The sequence below is a fragment of the Natator depressus genome, chromosome 3 (genome assembly GCF_965152275.1).
Source record: "Natator depressus isolate rNatDep1 chromosome 3, rNatDep2.hap1, whole genome shotgun sequence".
Classification (NCBI taxonomy): domain Eukaryota; kingdom Metazoa; phylum Chordata; order Testudines; family Cheloniidae; genus Natator; species Natator depressus.
The window spans coordinates 70,292,767-70,305,632 of record NC_134236.1 but is presented as its reverse complement, the minus strand read 5'-3'; the positions used below and the strand labels follow the sequence as shown (position 1 = coordinate 70,305,632).

At 41.2% G+C, this 12,866-nt stretch overlaps 1 protein-coding gene across 1 annotated transcript in view; it reads left to right on the top strand.

The window, feature by feature from the left end:
• MDN1 (midasin AAA ATPase 1) overlaps positions 1–12,866 on the top strand; it is a 164,727-nt gene that overhangs the window by 35,779 nt on the left and 116,082 nt on the right. Inside the window, exons 11-18 of the mRNA XM_074948112.1 lie at positions 717–798; positions 2,364–2,459; positions 4,273–4,385; positions 5,067–5,215; positions 5,299–5,359; positions 5,916–6,127; positions 8,213–8,316; positions 9,450–9,594. Of these exons, the coding sequence (XP_074804213.1) occupies positions 717–798; positions 2,364–2,459; positions 4,273–4,385; positions 5,067–5,215; positions 5,299–5,359; positions 5,916–6,127; positions 8,213–8,316; positions 9,450–9,594 (962 nt within the window). The remainder of the gene's footprint in view (positions 1–716; positions 799–2,363; positions 2,460–4,272; positions 4,386–5,066; positions 5,216–5,298; positions 5,360–5,915; positions 6,128–8,212; positions 8,317–9,449; positions 9,595–12,866) is intronic.

Sequence of the window (12,866 nt, the reverse complement as noted above, 5' to 3'; positions counted from 1 at the left end):
AAAAAAAAAAAAGGCAAGTACAGTACTGTGTTAAAGGTAAACTGCTAAAAAAAGGGAAAGCATCGTTTTTCTTCTGCATAGTAAAGTTTCAAAGCTGTATTAAGTCAATGTTCAGTAGTAAACTTCTGAAAGAACAACCGTAACATTTTGTTCAGAGTTACGAACATTTCAGAGGCCTTGTCTACACTACGGGGATAAGTTGACCTAAATTATGCTACTCCAGCTACATAGATTAGGTCGATTTACTGTGGTGTCTACACCACACTGCATCAATGGGAGATGCTCTCCCGTCAGTTTAACTTACTCTTCTCATTCCAGTGGAGTACGTGAGTTGACCAGAGAGCTCTCTGCAGTTGATTTAGCGGGTCTTCACTAGACCCGGTAGATCAGTGGTGGGCTGCCCACCACTGCACTAAATCAACCCCCGCTGCATCGATCACAGCAGCGTTGATGTAGACATGGCCAGAGTTACGAACAACCTCCATTCCTGAGGTGTTCGTAACTCTGAGGTTCTACTGTAGTCATTTGCATTTTGGAGTACACATCCCACTTCTGTGATACCTTCATGTATACATTTAAAAAGTAAAATGAAATCTGAATGAAAATATAATCTAGTTACCAGCAGGGAGAGTAATTGGACTGAATTGAGGAACGAAGAGCTGTGTATTACTGTTCAGCTGTACCCAACATATGGCTTCCTCTCTCTCTTGTCTTAGAGATTTATTGAATTGGTGCAGCAGGATTGCCTACAACTTTGACAGCTCTTCCTCAACTACTGCAGTGAATATTTTTCAGGAGGTACAGTAATACTCTATCCATTTTACAGTTGTTCACTAAGGATGTTGGTGTTGGCCCTTAAGGCATAAAGCAAGACTCATTTTAAAAAAATAGTGCTGCCTTGAACAGATTCTAGTTGGAGTGATGGATGCAGTTACAGAGCCCATAGGCATCCCTATGGTCTTAGACATCTTGGACCTAGAAAAGGTCTTTGTGTAGTAACATACTGAATGTCTCTCTGACCAACTTACTGGAATATAAAATATATGATGGTGTGGTGTGACGTAAGTTTTAGTGGTGTGAGTTTGGGATGGCACATTGCTGGTGAGTGGCAAAGTTATGTGTTATGCATATCATCCCAAATGCGTGCCATTAGTGCATCCTATGTGCTACAAAAACACAACTTTAGGAATATTTTAATGTCTTTTCTTTAAAAATGGTAATATTATATCCCCCACCTATGACCCAGAGGCCTTTAGCTACTCTAAATCCAACTTATGCAGGACTCAAAGGAAGGGAGAAATTAAAACGAATACATGTAAAACACCTCTCAAAGCAGCCTGTTTTTTAAACAAAAAAATGTTGTTTTAAAGTCTGATAGCCTGGGGCACCTCCAGGGCTATATGCAAACACTGAGCTCATCAGGAAGAGGCAGACCTTCCCTCTCCCATGATGACAAGATTCTGTTTTTGGCATTGCTGAGACTTTAAAGCTGTGATACTTATATTTAGAATTGCTTACTGGGCAGCTCAGGACAGGTTTTTTACCCTTGGCCTGGGGTGGTGATGGGTTACATGTTTTGGTATAGTAAAGATGCATTTCCTGGCTCATTTAAAAAAATAAAGATTGGTTGCTCTTTGAAGTTGCCAAGAGATTTGCAATGTTAGAATAAGTCCTTGGGAGATGAATTTGTGGGCAAGTGATACAGTGGTAGCCTGTTGTAACTTTATTTCACAGGTCTATTAAATTTAAAATTTAAATTTAAATATTAAATTTATCACATGCTTCTGTGTGTATCCATAGAAGCAGGTATGTGGAGGTCATGCCATGTGTAACACACCTTGGAACCTCACCTGTGCTTTTCCATTACAAGACTTACTCTAACATTTCAAATTCCTCAGCCATTTCAAATGTAATTTGTTTTTTTTGGCAAGTGATTAAAAATGATTTCCTTTCTCCAAATGTGGAATTTTCCCTATGTATTAACCTGGCTTGTTATGTAGAACTGGTATTGTCCAGTCATGCCTCAGAGGTAGCTTTAAGGTGTGGTATCTTGTGACCCATGAGGAGATGCTTATCACCCAAGAAGATTCTAAAGCTGTGACACTCCCAGGTATAGAAATGTTATTTTAAGTAATTACAGGGTTTTTAGGGTTCTTTCTGAACTTTGTGTAGTTGGACTCCTGGGGTCAGATCCAAAGTCCACTGAAATCAATAAAAAGATTCCTACTGACTTCAGTGAGCTCTTGATAAGGCCCAGGGTACGTGAAGTGTAGTGATTACTGTCAAGTTACAACATATTAATTGAAAATGTCAAGTTACAACATATTAATTGAAAATGTGGTGGTGTTTTTTTCCCTTGACAGGCATTAGACTGTTTCACAGCAATGCTGTCCAAGCAAGGGAGCAGGCAGAAAATGGCAGAAATTATTGGAAGCAAACTAAACATTTCCAAGAAAAAGGTATATTGAGAAATGGTTAGCGTGGCCTTTATTTAAAATATTCTAAGTTATTCAATAAACGAATGGTAAAAGATGACTTTTTGCCTGGATGAAACCATTTGATTTCACAGTTACAGGCATCAGTAAAACTGGTTATTCATGTGCAACAAAATGCTGACAGTGATGCTGTTTTAGCTTTTTAGGATAGATACAGTTTGAAAAAGCGTATGTATAAGAATGCTTCTCAGTCTAGGTATTAAAGTAATATTAGTCTTAGAGACCCTCCTTAAAAGGACAGATATGTATTTGAATTTTTTGGAAATGACTAATTTAAGAATATCCAGGCCTTACACTTCTTAGACTAAATTTTTAAAAATTCTTTTTTTCCCTGCTGTTCAGCTGATGTTTAGAATGGTCTTTGAACAGGGCCCAAGAGCAGCAGCACATACTTGGGCTCCCGCTTCCCCTTCCTGTCTGTGCTCATGACTGCATTTTGACTCTCCAGTTATAGTTTCAACTTTGCCACTAAAGCCTCTTTTAAAGGGCCTGGGGACAGTGGCGCTTAAATGCTTTTTATGCGGGGGTTGAAAGCCAGCAGAACTATCCCCAAACTTTTTACCTCGTGCCAACACCCCCCTCCCTCCCCGCCTCCCCCAGGCTGAGGCTGGGAGCAGGGTTGTGTCTCCAGGAGTGGGGGACAAGGACAGGGATGAGGGGGCCGAGGCTGGGTCCATGGCTGGGGGCAGGCGCAGGGCCAGTAGCAGAGTCCCGTGTGTGGCACTGGCAGCTGGGACCCCACATGCGCGGCTGGGAGGGGGGCCGGCAGCCGGGACCCCTGGGCATGGGGCCAGCAGCCATGATGCGGGACCCCGCATGCATGGCCAGGAGTGGGGCTGGCACCTGGGACCCCGAGTGCGCAGCCAGCAGCCGGGACCCTGCATAAAACCTGGGGGTACTGCAGCACCCCCGCACCTCTACTTCCCATGCCTATGCCTGGGGAAGAGTATAAGTGTGAACTCCCTCCAGATCAGTGTGCAGGTGTTCTCATCATGCTAATGAATGAGAAACAAAGGCCAACTGACCATCTATAAAACAGTGAAGTTGATTAGCACTGTCAGATGCACAAAGCAAACGGAAAGTGTGCTTCCTCTAGTCTTTCACTGATAATTTACTTGGATAACTTACAAAATTTTCAGATAAGTGTGGTCTTCCTCTCTTCCTATCTCCATCCTTTACCCCAAAATTGACAGTATCCCTCCTTTGCAGCCTTCTTTAATGAATGAAAACTTTAGAAGATCTTTGAGAAGAATTCAAAATGTCAAATATATATACATACAGATTTTTCTGTTCACTTCCCTCATTCCCCATTGTTTAAGTATAGAAACAGAAGAATCTGTAACTGTCATGAATATCCTATTGAGACAGACATCCCACTCAGTGCCTCTGTACACAAATAATATTATGCCTCACCCAACAAGCTGTTTGCTTTCCTGCTTCAGCAGAGCACATGTTAAACTAATTAGATTCTGATACAGGTTTAAGTAATTGATTAGCAAAGAGATTGACAAAATAGACCCATAATGACATAGGTTCCATAAGAAGTACAGAGAGAAATCAATACTTGTCCAATGAAAAAGGACCATTGGGAGGAAGGGGTGGAACTTGGAAGATTCTTAAGTCTTCTAAGTGATGAGGATTCAAAATGTGTTCATGAGCAAATGAGCTTGTTACACAATGATACTAGATGAACAGAAAATGTACAGGCTATGTTCTTTGCATAAAGTATCAGGCAGAATTATGATATACAGTGGAAATAATGGTGCTTTCTATTTAGGCAGAGTTCTATTGTCAGCTTCATAAACCAGAAATTCTAATAAGGGAACATGAAGTCGCTGTGGGAAGAGTGCGGCTCTTGCGGAAGCAAACTCAGGCACTTCTTATACAAAGGTAAAGATGACTGTAGCTCACCCTTCCTGTACCTTTTTCCCTGGGAGCTATACATTTTATGTTGAAGTCGAACATATTGAAAGCTAAAGTATAAAAGTTGCATGTTAAGGGAGTCTGGCAACATCATTTTAAGCAAAAGAATAAGGCTGTTTGTTTTGATATCAGAATCTTATATCAGGACTGAGATGTCAGCATGGTATCTCTAACAAACCAAGGATGGAGATTCTCTGCATCTTTTAAGTTAGAATATCGTGAAATCAGGCTAGAGCTGGAAATGTCTGGGAAGGTGTTGGGTGGTGACAAAAGCAAATCTGACTTGGTGAAGGGAGCATTTGAAGGATGTAGCAATGAAAGCCGTTTTGGTGGCAGTAACTCAGGTGGTAGGGAAGAGGGAAGTGTAAAAACCAAGGATTCTTGTGAGAAGCCCAAATTTCTTTACTATAATCAATAAAAAGTTGTTAACGAAAAAGTCTAAATTTCTGAGTTGTAAATAGAGAAAACGAGCACTGGTGTGTCTAATCTGGTATTTAAACGCACATCTTGGAACTGTTTTTGTTAGACATATTTTCTTATTTAAAAGTCAAAACTTTAGTTGCAACCCTAAGGGGAAAAAAATTAAAATTGAAGTGAGAGTTTCTTGAGGTACCTTGTCCTTAACAGCTGCTTTCTCTGGCTTGGCAGGGAGAAGCAAAACTTCGCTGCCACACGCCCATCTTCGGTACTGATTGAACAGCTTGCGATGTGTGTTGACAAAGGAGAGCCTGTGCTGTTGGTGGGTGAAACAGGAACTGGCAAAACCTCAACTGTCCAATACCTTGCTCATATTACAGGTATAATATAGTATAAATATTCCACTTTGTACAGAGGCAATAGAAAATACGCGAATGATGACTTTGTTTTCTTTTGTTTCAAGGACACCATTTGAGGGTTATCAATATGAACCAACAGAGTGACACTGCAGATCTGCTTGGGGGGTGAGTCGTTGAATTAGTTGATATAGAATGGACTGAAAATGTATTAAAGCAAGTTTTCATTCAAGCATATTTGATTATAAACACAACTGAACTATAATGTAACTTATAAAAATGGGTAACCAAGTAGGTGTTTCAGTGAGCAGGAATCCTGCTATCACCACTCGCATTCAAGAGCTTGTGCTCTTAAATGGCTTAACTAAGTTCTGTGGACAAGTGTGCAAGCCACAGCTGCTAAAATAAAAAGCCAAAGTTGCCTAGTATATATAGTTATCGAAATATCTACTAGGTATTTTGGCTGATAGTAGCAAGGGTGGATTGCCTATTAGAGCCGTACAGTTAGTATAAAATCGCTTTCTAAGGAGCATATATGCGTTTGCCATTTCAAATCTAATAAGCAAATAAAACCTTAGTTTATAATTGTTTGTTCTGAATTTCTATGTGACCTCATAACATCTGCAGTTCAGGGACACAAATTTTGTCAAATTTCACAGGAGCAGAGGGGAGCTGGCATTTGGCCATGAAACAAGTAACTAATTTCTCTCTTGGTCCTGCACAGCTATAAGCCAGTAGATAACAAATTGATTTGGCTGCCCTTACGAGAGTCTTTTGAGGAGCTCTTCTCTCAGACGTTTTCCAGGAAGCAAAATCAAACTTTCTTGGGTCATATCCAGACGTGTTACAGACAGAAACGTTGGCATGATCTACTCAAATTAATGCAGCATGTTCACAAATCGGCCATTAATAAGGAAGCAAAAGAAAACACATCAGGTAAGAATTCAACCTAAGCAAGCACTCATCATCAACAGTTAACTGTTGCAGAAGGTAAAAGTTGTGGTGGTCAGTTCCTTGTCTGCTGATTTGCACAACTTCATCTTCTCTGGCCTTGCAAATGCAATCTTGGCCCTCTCTTATCTATTCAAAATGCTGCTGTAATGATCGTTTTCCAAGCCTGTCGCTTTGATCAGGTCACTCCTCTCTTTGCATCCCTCCACTGGCTTCCCCTTCTCTAGCGCATCAAACATAAACTGCTTGTCTTCACTTTCAAGGCCCATCACAGCCTCTCACCACCTTACCTATCATCTCTCAGTAGCTATCGAAATCGAGACATCCACTACTTATCAGGCCGTGATGCCAGCCTCCATCACCCACTTGTTCAATTTTCAAACAAGCTCTTCCATGCTTCTTCCTATGCTGCCCTCATACTTAGGAGGAGCTTCTCATAAACATCTGCAAGGCTACCTCATTGTCCTCGAACAAATCCTTCCTTAAAACTTCCCTGTGCTGTCATGCCTACAGAAAACTTGACAACGGATAGGCCACTGGTGTGCTGAGACCACTGCCTATCATGCTGAAAAATGTCTTGTAGTTCTCTTGCTCTGCCCCGTCTGTTAGTTTGTCTGTCCATCTGTTGGCTTTTGTCTTGCACTTAAATTGTAAGCTGTCTGGGATGTGAACCATTTTTTGTTCTGTTTTTGTACAGTGCCTAGCACTATGGGGTCCTGGTTCATGACTGGGGCTGCTGCACACTATAGTAATACATATAATTAATAATAATAATTGTAACTTTCATTTGGTGCTGGCCAAACTGAATTAATTATGTACCTTTTCTTGCCCTTCCTTTAGCTGGTTCTCCTCAGCTATGCAGGTACTAAAGAAAGCACTAGCCTAAACAGGGGTGAGCATTCTTCAGGGGAGTATTAAAGACCTTTCCTGCTTCAGCAGAGCACAGGTTAAACTAACTAGATTCTGATATAGGTTTAAGTAATTGATTGACAAGAGATTGGCTTTCAGGGGAGTGTTAATAATCCTCAAAGACAAAAAAAAAAAAAAAAAAAAGTGATTGAAGTCCCAATGCAAATGAAAAGTAATGCACAATAGAAAATAAAACTTACAAAGCTAACCACGTCAGACATTGTGATGAACACTCTTGCCTCAGGCAGTGACTTGATCAAAAACCAAACATTATGACGGACGAGTAACAGTATTGGAATATCATCAAGAAACCTAGTTTGTGGACCCCATTCAGTTACAAGAGTGTTTATTCTCAATTTCCTCCATCCCCAAATAGGTTTTGCAGATTACATCGTTTCCTGCAGCACCACTTACTGTCTCACTGGATTGGAAAGTACATTATTTTTGATACTATTGAATGTGTCAGCAAGAGGCAGTGGTGAGCTGGAGCCGGTTTGCACCGGTTCACGTGAACCAGTTGTTAAATTTTGAAGCCGGTTTAGAACCGGTTGTTTAAGGGGTGGGGAAGCTCAGGTGGGACGGACAGGATGTGGCCCGCGGGACCGTCCTGTCCGTCCCGCCTGAGCTCTCGGCTTGGGAGGCTCCCGTATGAATTTTTACTGACCCGGCAGCACTCCGAGCCTTCAGCGACGGGTCCTTCACTCGCTCCGGGTCTTTGGCGGCATTTTGGCGGCGGGTCCTTCAGTGCCGCCGAAGATCCAGAGGGACTGAAGGACGTGCTGCTGAAGTGCTGCTGAAGACCCGGAGCGAGTGAAGGAACCGGTTCTTGAGCTTCTGGCAGCTCATCACTGGCAAGAGGCTGCTCCTAAGCTGGGAGACTTTTGCGTGAATAGCAGGTTGATTATACTCATGAAATACAATTTTAAGCTCTTAGAACATTTTAAAAATGCATTTGAACAAAACTATAACAGTTCCTTGTTTTAATTCATGGGATCTAAACTGCAAAACTTGAGTATTTTCTTCTCCTTATGAGTTCAGCTAAGCTCCATCTTATTGCATTATATTCCATGGCTGCAGTGGCTTCACAAAATTCAGTGTTATAGCAATGTGTTTTATGCCATCATTCTGATGTTACAAAAATCAAATTTGTTTTTCTTGTAGGCTCACCACTGAAAGAAAAGTGGGAAGCATTTGGTCTTAGACTTAACCATGCCCATCAACAGATGAAAATGACAGAAAGTTTTCTGGTGTTTGCATTTGTAGAGGTATTTAGATATTTCAGTATGACATTGGGCTAGGAAAGTGGGGGGGAGTATTTACAGTTACAATTAACCAATATTATAAGATAATTAGGTGTACTGACAAGTCTTTTTATGAAGCAAAAACTTTACAAACAGTGGTGGTGTGGACTTGGATGCACTATTTTTCCTTGAGGCTGGGATGGCTAGAGAGAATTTGTTTGGTTGTAAAGCAACATATTGATGGTCTGATGAAAGCTATACTTTGACACAAGAATATCAATAATGCTCATGTCGTCAGTTCTGGTGCACCGTGTTAGAAAAGCAACTTTGGGAAAACTTGATCTGAAAATCAGGTTTAGCGGGATAAATGGCTGCACTAAATTCTCCAACAGAATATCTAGATAATCATAATTTTGTATTTTTAGCTTCAAGTATCTACAAAGACTTTTATAAATGGTTCAAGTGAATTGTATTAGATTTTTAGTTGTTATAATTTCCCAAATTCTTGTTGATGTTGTAAATTATTGTTCCTTGTAATTTTATTAACTTTATTAATAGTGTACATTCAAAGTATATTTGAGTTGTCTAAATTCTTGACAAGTCATTTAATTAAAAAAAAAAAACTTACTGAAAAACGTACCACTTGGTCTAAGTAGGTTTTCAATTAACAGTGCATAATTTTGGCTGAGAAGCAAATGACCGTAGTTTTCACAAGGTTGGCATCACAGTAAAACAGCAAATTGGTTTATTCCTATAGCAGTGCTGACACTGGTGCTTAGACAGCACAGTAATGAGTACACTGAAAAATAATTAATCCCGGTGCACAAACCAGAACATTTAACTCTGCTAGAAATGAGTGTGCAAGAACAAATGAGATGACTTTTCGAAAGCATGAGGATAACATGATCTCTAATATTGGAGAGTGAAAAAACAGTTCTCTGATTTTCCCTCCCCGACCCCTCCCTCCTGCTTGCATACGAACTGCTGGCCAAGAGAGAGGGAGGTATAGCTCTCACTGAAGTGGAATTTGATTTTTCCATTCATCTAGACAATCCACAGATTACAAGATAGGGTGTAATTCGTGTTTGCAGCTTCACCAGATGTTTCATATATCCTCAACGTTAAATAGCTAACATTGAATCGGTCCCACTTTTTAGGGTACTCTGGCACAAGCGGTGAAGAAAGGAGAGTGGATTTTACTGGATGAGATTAATTTGGCTTCAGCAGAGACTTTAGAATGCCTGAGTGGCTTACTAGAAGGATCATCTGGCTCACTGGTGTTACTAGACAGAGGAGACACAGGTACTATTAGTATGTTTGTTTGTGCTGTACTTTGGTGTCTGGCAACAATGTACTTTATAAGTGTGTATGTAAGGCAAATTGTGGGACATATGAGATGGTTTGGATTGCAGTGGCACCAGAATGCTGATGACATTCAGCTCTGTCATACTTGGTGGGTAGTGAAGCTTGACTGCAAGTGTCTAGCTAAGATCAGGACTTGAATAAGAAGATGTGGCAGAAGCGATCCTGAAGTAGTGGAAGTAAATCTGTAGGGTAATGGCCATGTATTTTGTTACTTTGATGTGCAACGTTGGGATCCTGTTCCGTTATTGACTGGTTCAGAATATCCACCTAGTAGCTGAGGCCACAAATGCTTTTTTCCATCTGTTTTACTGGAAGGCTGAGACTGGCTGTTTAAGAGAAAAGTATTGTTAGCCGATGGCCAGGGATGTTTGGTGAGGTGCCAGCTATGCCCGTTTTATACCATCCGTGACTTTAACCGCTAGGACGCACTGTCCCTTCGCGGCGGGCAGCCCGGGCTAGGCTGACGGATGCCCCAAGGTCCTAACCACCCGTGACTTTAACTGCTAGAGCTCAGAGCTCCTTCGCAGCGGGCAGTCAGGATTGACTGACAGGTGCCCCAAGAGTTTGCCCCGTGGAGGCGGCACAACTCAACGCTAGGCTCTTAGTACTCTCACCTAATGGCCAGGCTTTATAGCCAAAACGGCTGAGGTTCTTTAATTGTGTTGGCTGCTTTACAGTAAACCAGAGAAACAAGTCAGGCTTATGCATAAATGGTTACCAAAATTTATTAAACTAGATTCTAATCATGTGGTTACAAAATTGCTAGTGCCTACTTATTTAAGTGTAGAGATGCTACACACACAAACAAGTTACAAAACTGAAGCTACAATCCCAAAGAAAGAAAACAAAGTATAGAGCTCTATTTCAAAATATGTGTACACTAAAGATAGGAGATCAGGTGTGGGTGCTTCTTACCCTCCTTGCATCTCTCGATTCCAGCGGTGCCAAGCCAGGATCGGTCACTCAATTCCGCGGAAAGACGAATAAGGGACAAGGCTTAGGGACCCTCTTAGCTGCAGAAGCCTTGGGAGGCTGTCACTTATCTGACCAGCAGATAGATAGTGAAAAGCACTCAAAAATCATGGTGCTGTAGGTCCCCTACTTATACCTCTGTACTCCTTTATTCTCTTTCTCCTTTCTTATGCCAAATTGGGGCTGGTCTATCTGGGTGACGCCAGCTCTCGCAAGAGTAGTTTACACTTGCAAGGGAGAGAAACAATAAGTGTCAACTACTGGACATTCCTTTTATTAGGGTAAATATTTTCCCACCTAGGATGTTGGTGTGTGTGCATCATGCTGTTTTAGTAGGGGCTAAGAGCCATGTCTGTCACAGCGCTTCTGCCTGCTGTGAGCCCAATTGTATATGTTCCCAGTGGCACATTGTAGCAGCACACCTGTGCTTCTCTCAGCTTCAAAGGCTGTGCTGGAATTCATGTTAAGTGCCCTGTGGTTTTTTTTTTTTGGCTCCCGTGTGTTTCCAGCAATGCTGGTCTGAGGGGGGGGGGCGCTGTCTGGCTACATGTATGTATCCTCTTGTCACCATTACATACATTAATAGAACCATAAAATTTATGATTGGAAGGGATGTCATCAAATCCAGCCCCTGCTCTGAGGCTAGACCATCTCTGACATGTGTTTGTCCAACCTGTTCTTAAAAACCTCCAATGATGGGGAGCCCATTACCTCCCTTAGAAGTCTATTCTAGAGCTTAACTTCCCTTATAGGTGGAAAGCTTTTCCTAATATCTAATCTAAATTTCTCTTTCTGAGGATTAAGCCCATTACTAGTCCTACTATGGTATGTATCTCTTAAATCAGTTTCTGTACCAGGTGGCTGGAGGATAGCTAATGTGACACCATTTTTTTAGGCTGATAAGCCTAACTTCAGTACCTCACAAATTGGTTGAAACTATATTAAAGAATAGAATTATCAGATACACAGATGAATACAATTTGTTGGAAAAGAGTCAATATGGCTTTTGTAAAGGGAACATGCCTCACCAATCTATTAGAATTCTTTGAGGGGCTCAACAAACATGTGGACAAGGGTGATCCAGTTGATATAGTGTATTTAGACTTTCAGAAAGCCTTTGGCAAGGTCCCTCACCTAAGGCTCTTAAGCAAAGTAAGCAGTCATGGAGTAAGAGGGAAGGTCCTCTCTTGGATCAGTAACTGGTTAAAAGGCAGGAAATAAAGGATAGGAATAAAAGGTCAGTTTTCAGAATGGAGAGAGGTAAATAGTGGTGTCCCCCAAGGATCTGTACTGGGACCAGTGCTGTTCAACATATTCATGAATGATCTGGAAAAAAGGGGTAAACAGTGAGGTGGCAAATTTGCAGATGATACAAAACTACTCAAGATAGTTAAGGCCAAAGCAGAATGTGAAGAGTTACAAAGGGATCTCACAAAACTGAGTGACCGGACAACAAAATGACAGATGAAACTTAGCGTTGATAAATGCAAAGTAATGCATTTTGGAAAACACAATCCCAACTGTATGTGCAACATGATGTGGTCTTAATTATCTGTTACCACTCAAGAAAGATCTTGGCGTCACTGTGCATAGTTCTCTGAAAACATCTGCTCAATGTGCAGTGGCAGTCAAAAAAGCTAACAGAATGTTAGGAACCATTAGATAAGGGATAGATAATAAGACAGTAAATATCATAATGCCCTTATATAAATCCATGATACGCCCATATCTTGAATACTGCATGCAGATCTGGTCGCCAGAATCCTCCATGAATTTTATCGTTTTTTTTTTTTTTTGCTCTTTTCTGGACTCTTTCCAGTTTGTCCACATCTTTCCTAGTATAGTGCCCGGTTAAAGTTATTTCACTTCTGGATTAGATTACAGCTGTGTGCTGTTCTTGTGGTTTAGCTTGAAGACCATGCAAACATCAACTCATGCAGAATGCAGCTGCCAGTTTACATAACAGTGCTTCTCACTGTTCTGTAGCAACAAAGTCATCTGAATTGGCCAACTCCCCCTCCCATATAGCTTAAAATAATCACTGCAGAATTTTTCCTCCATAAGGAAAATGCACTGGCAGTATGACTTCACCTCTTTATGTGAGAGGAGAAGTAGTACTTACATGAAGGCCCCAGTGTCTTCAGTCTTCAGAAATTGCTGTTGCTCTTGCTCTTAGCCTCTCTTTTTGAACAGATGTCTGAAGCATCCCTGAATAGGAATTTCATGTCTCTAGAGGT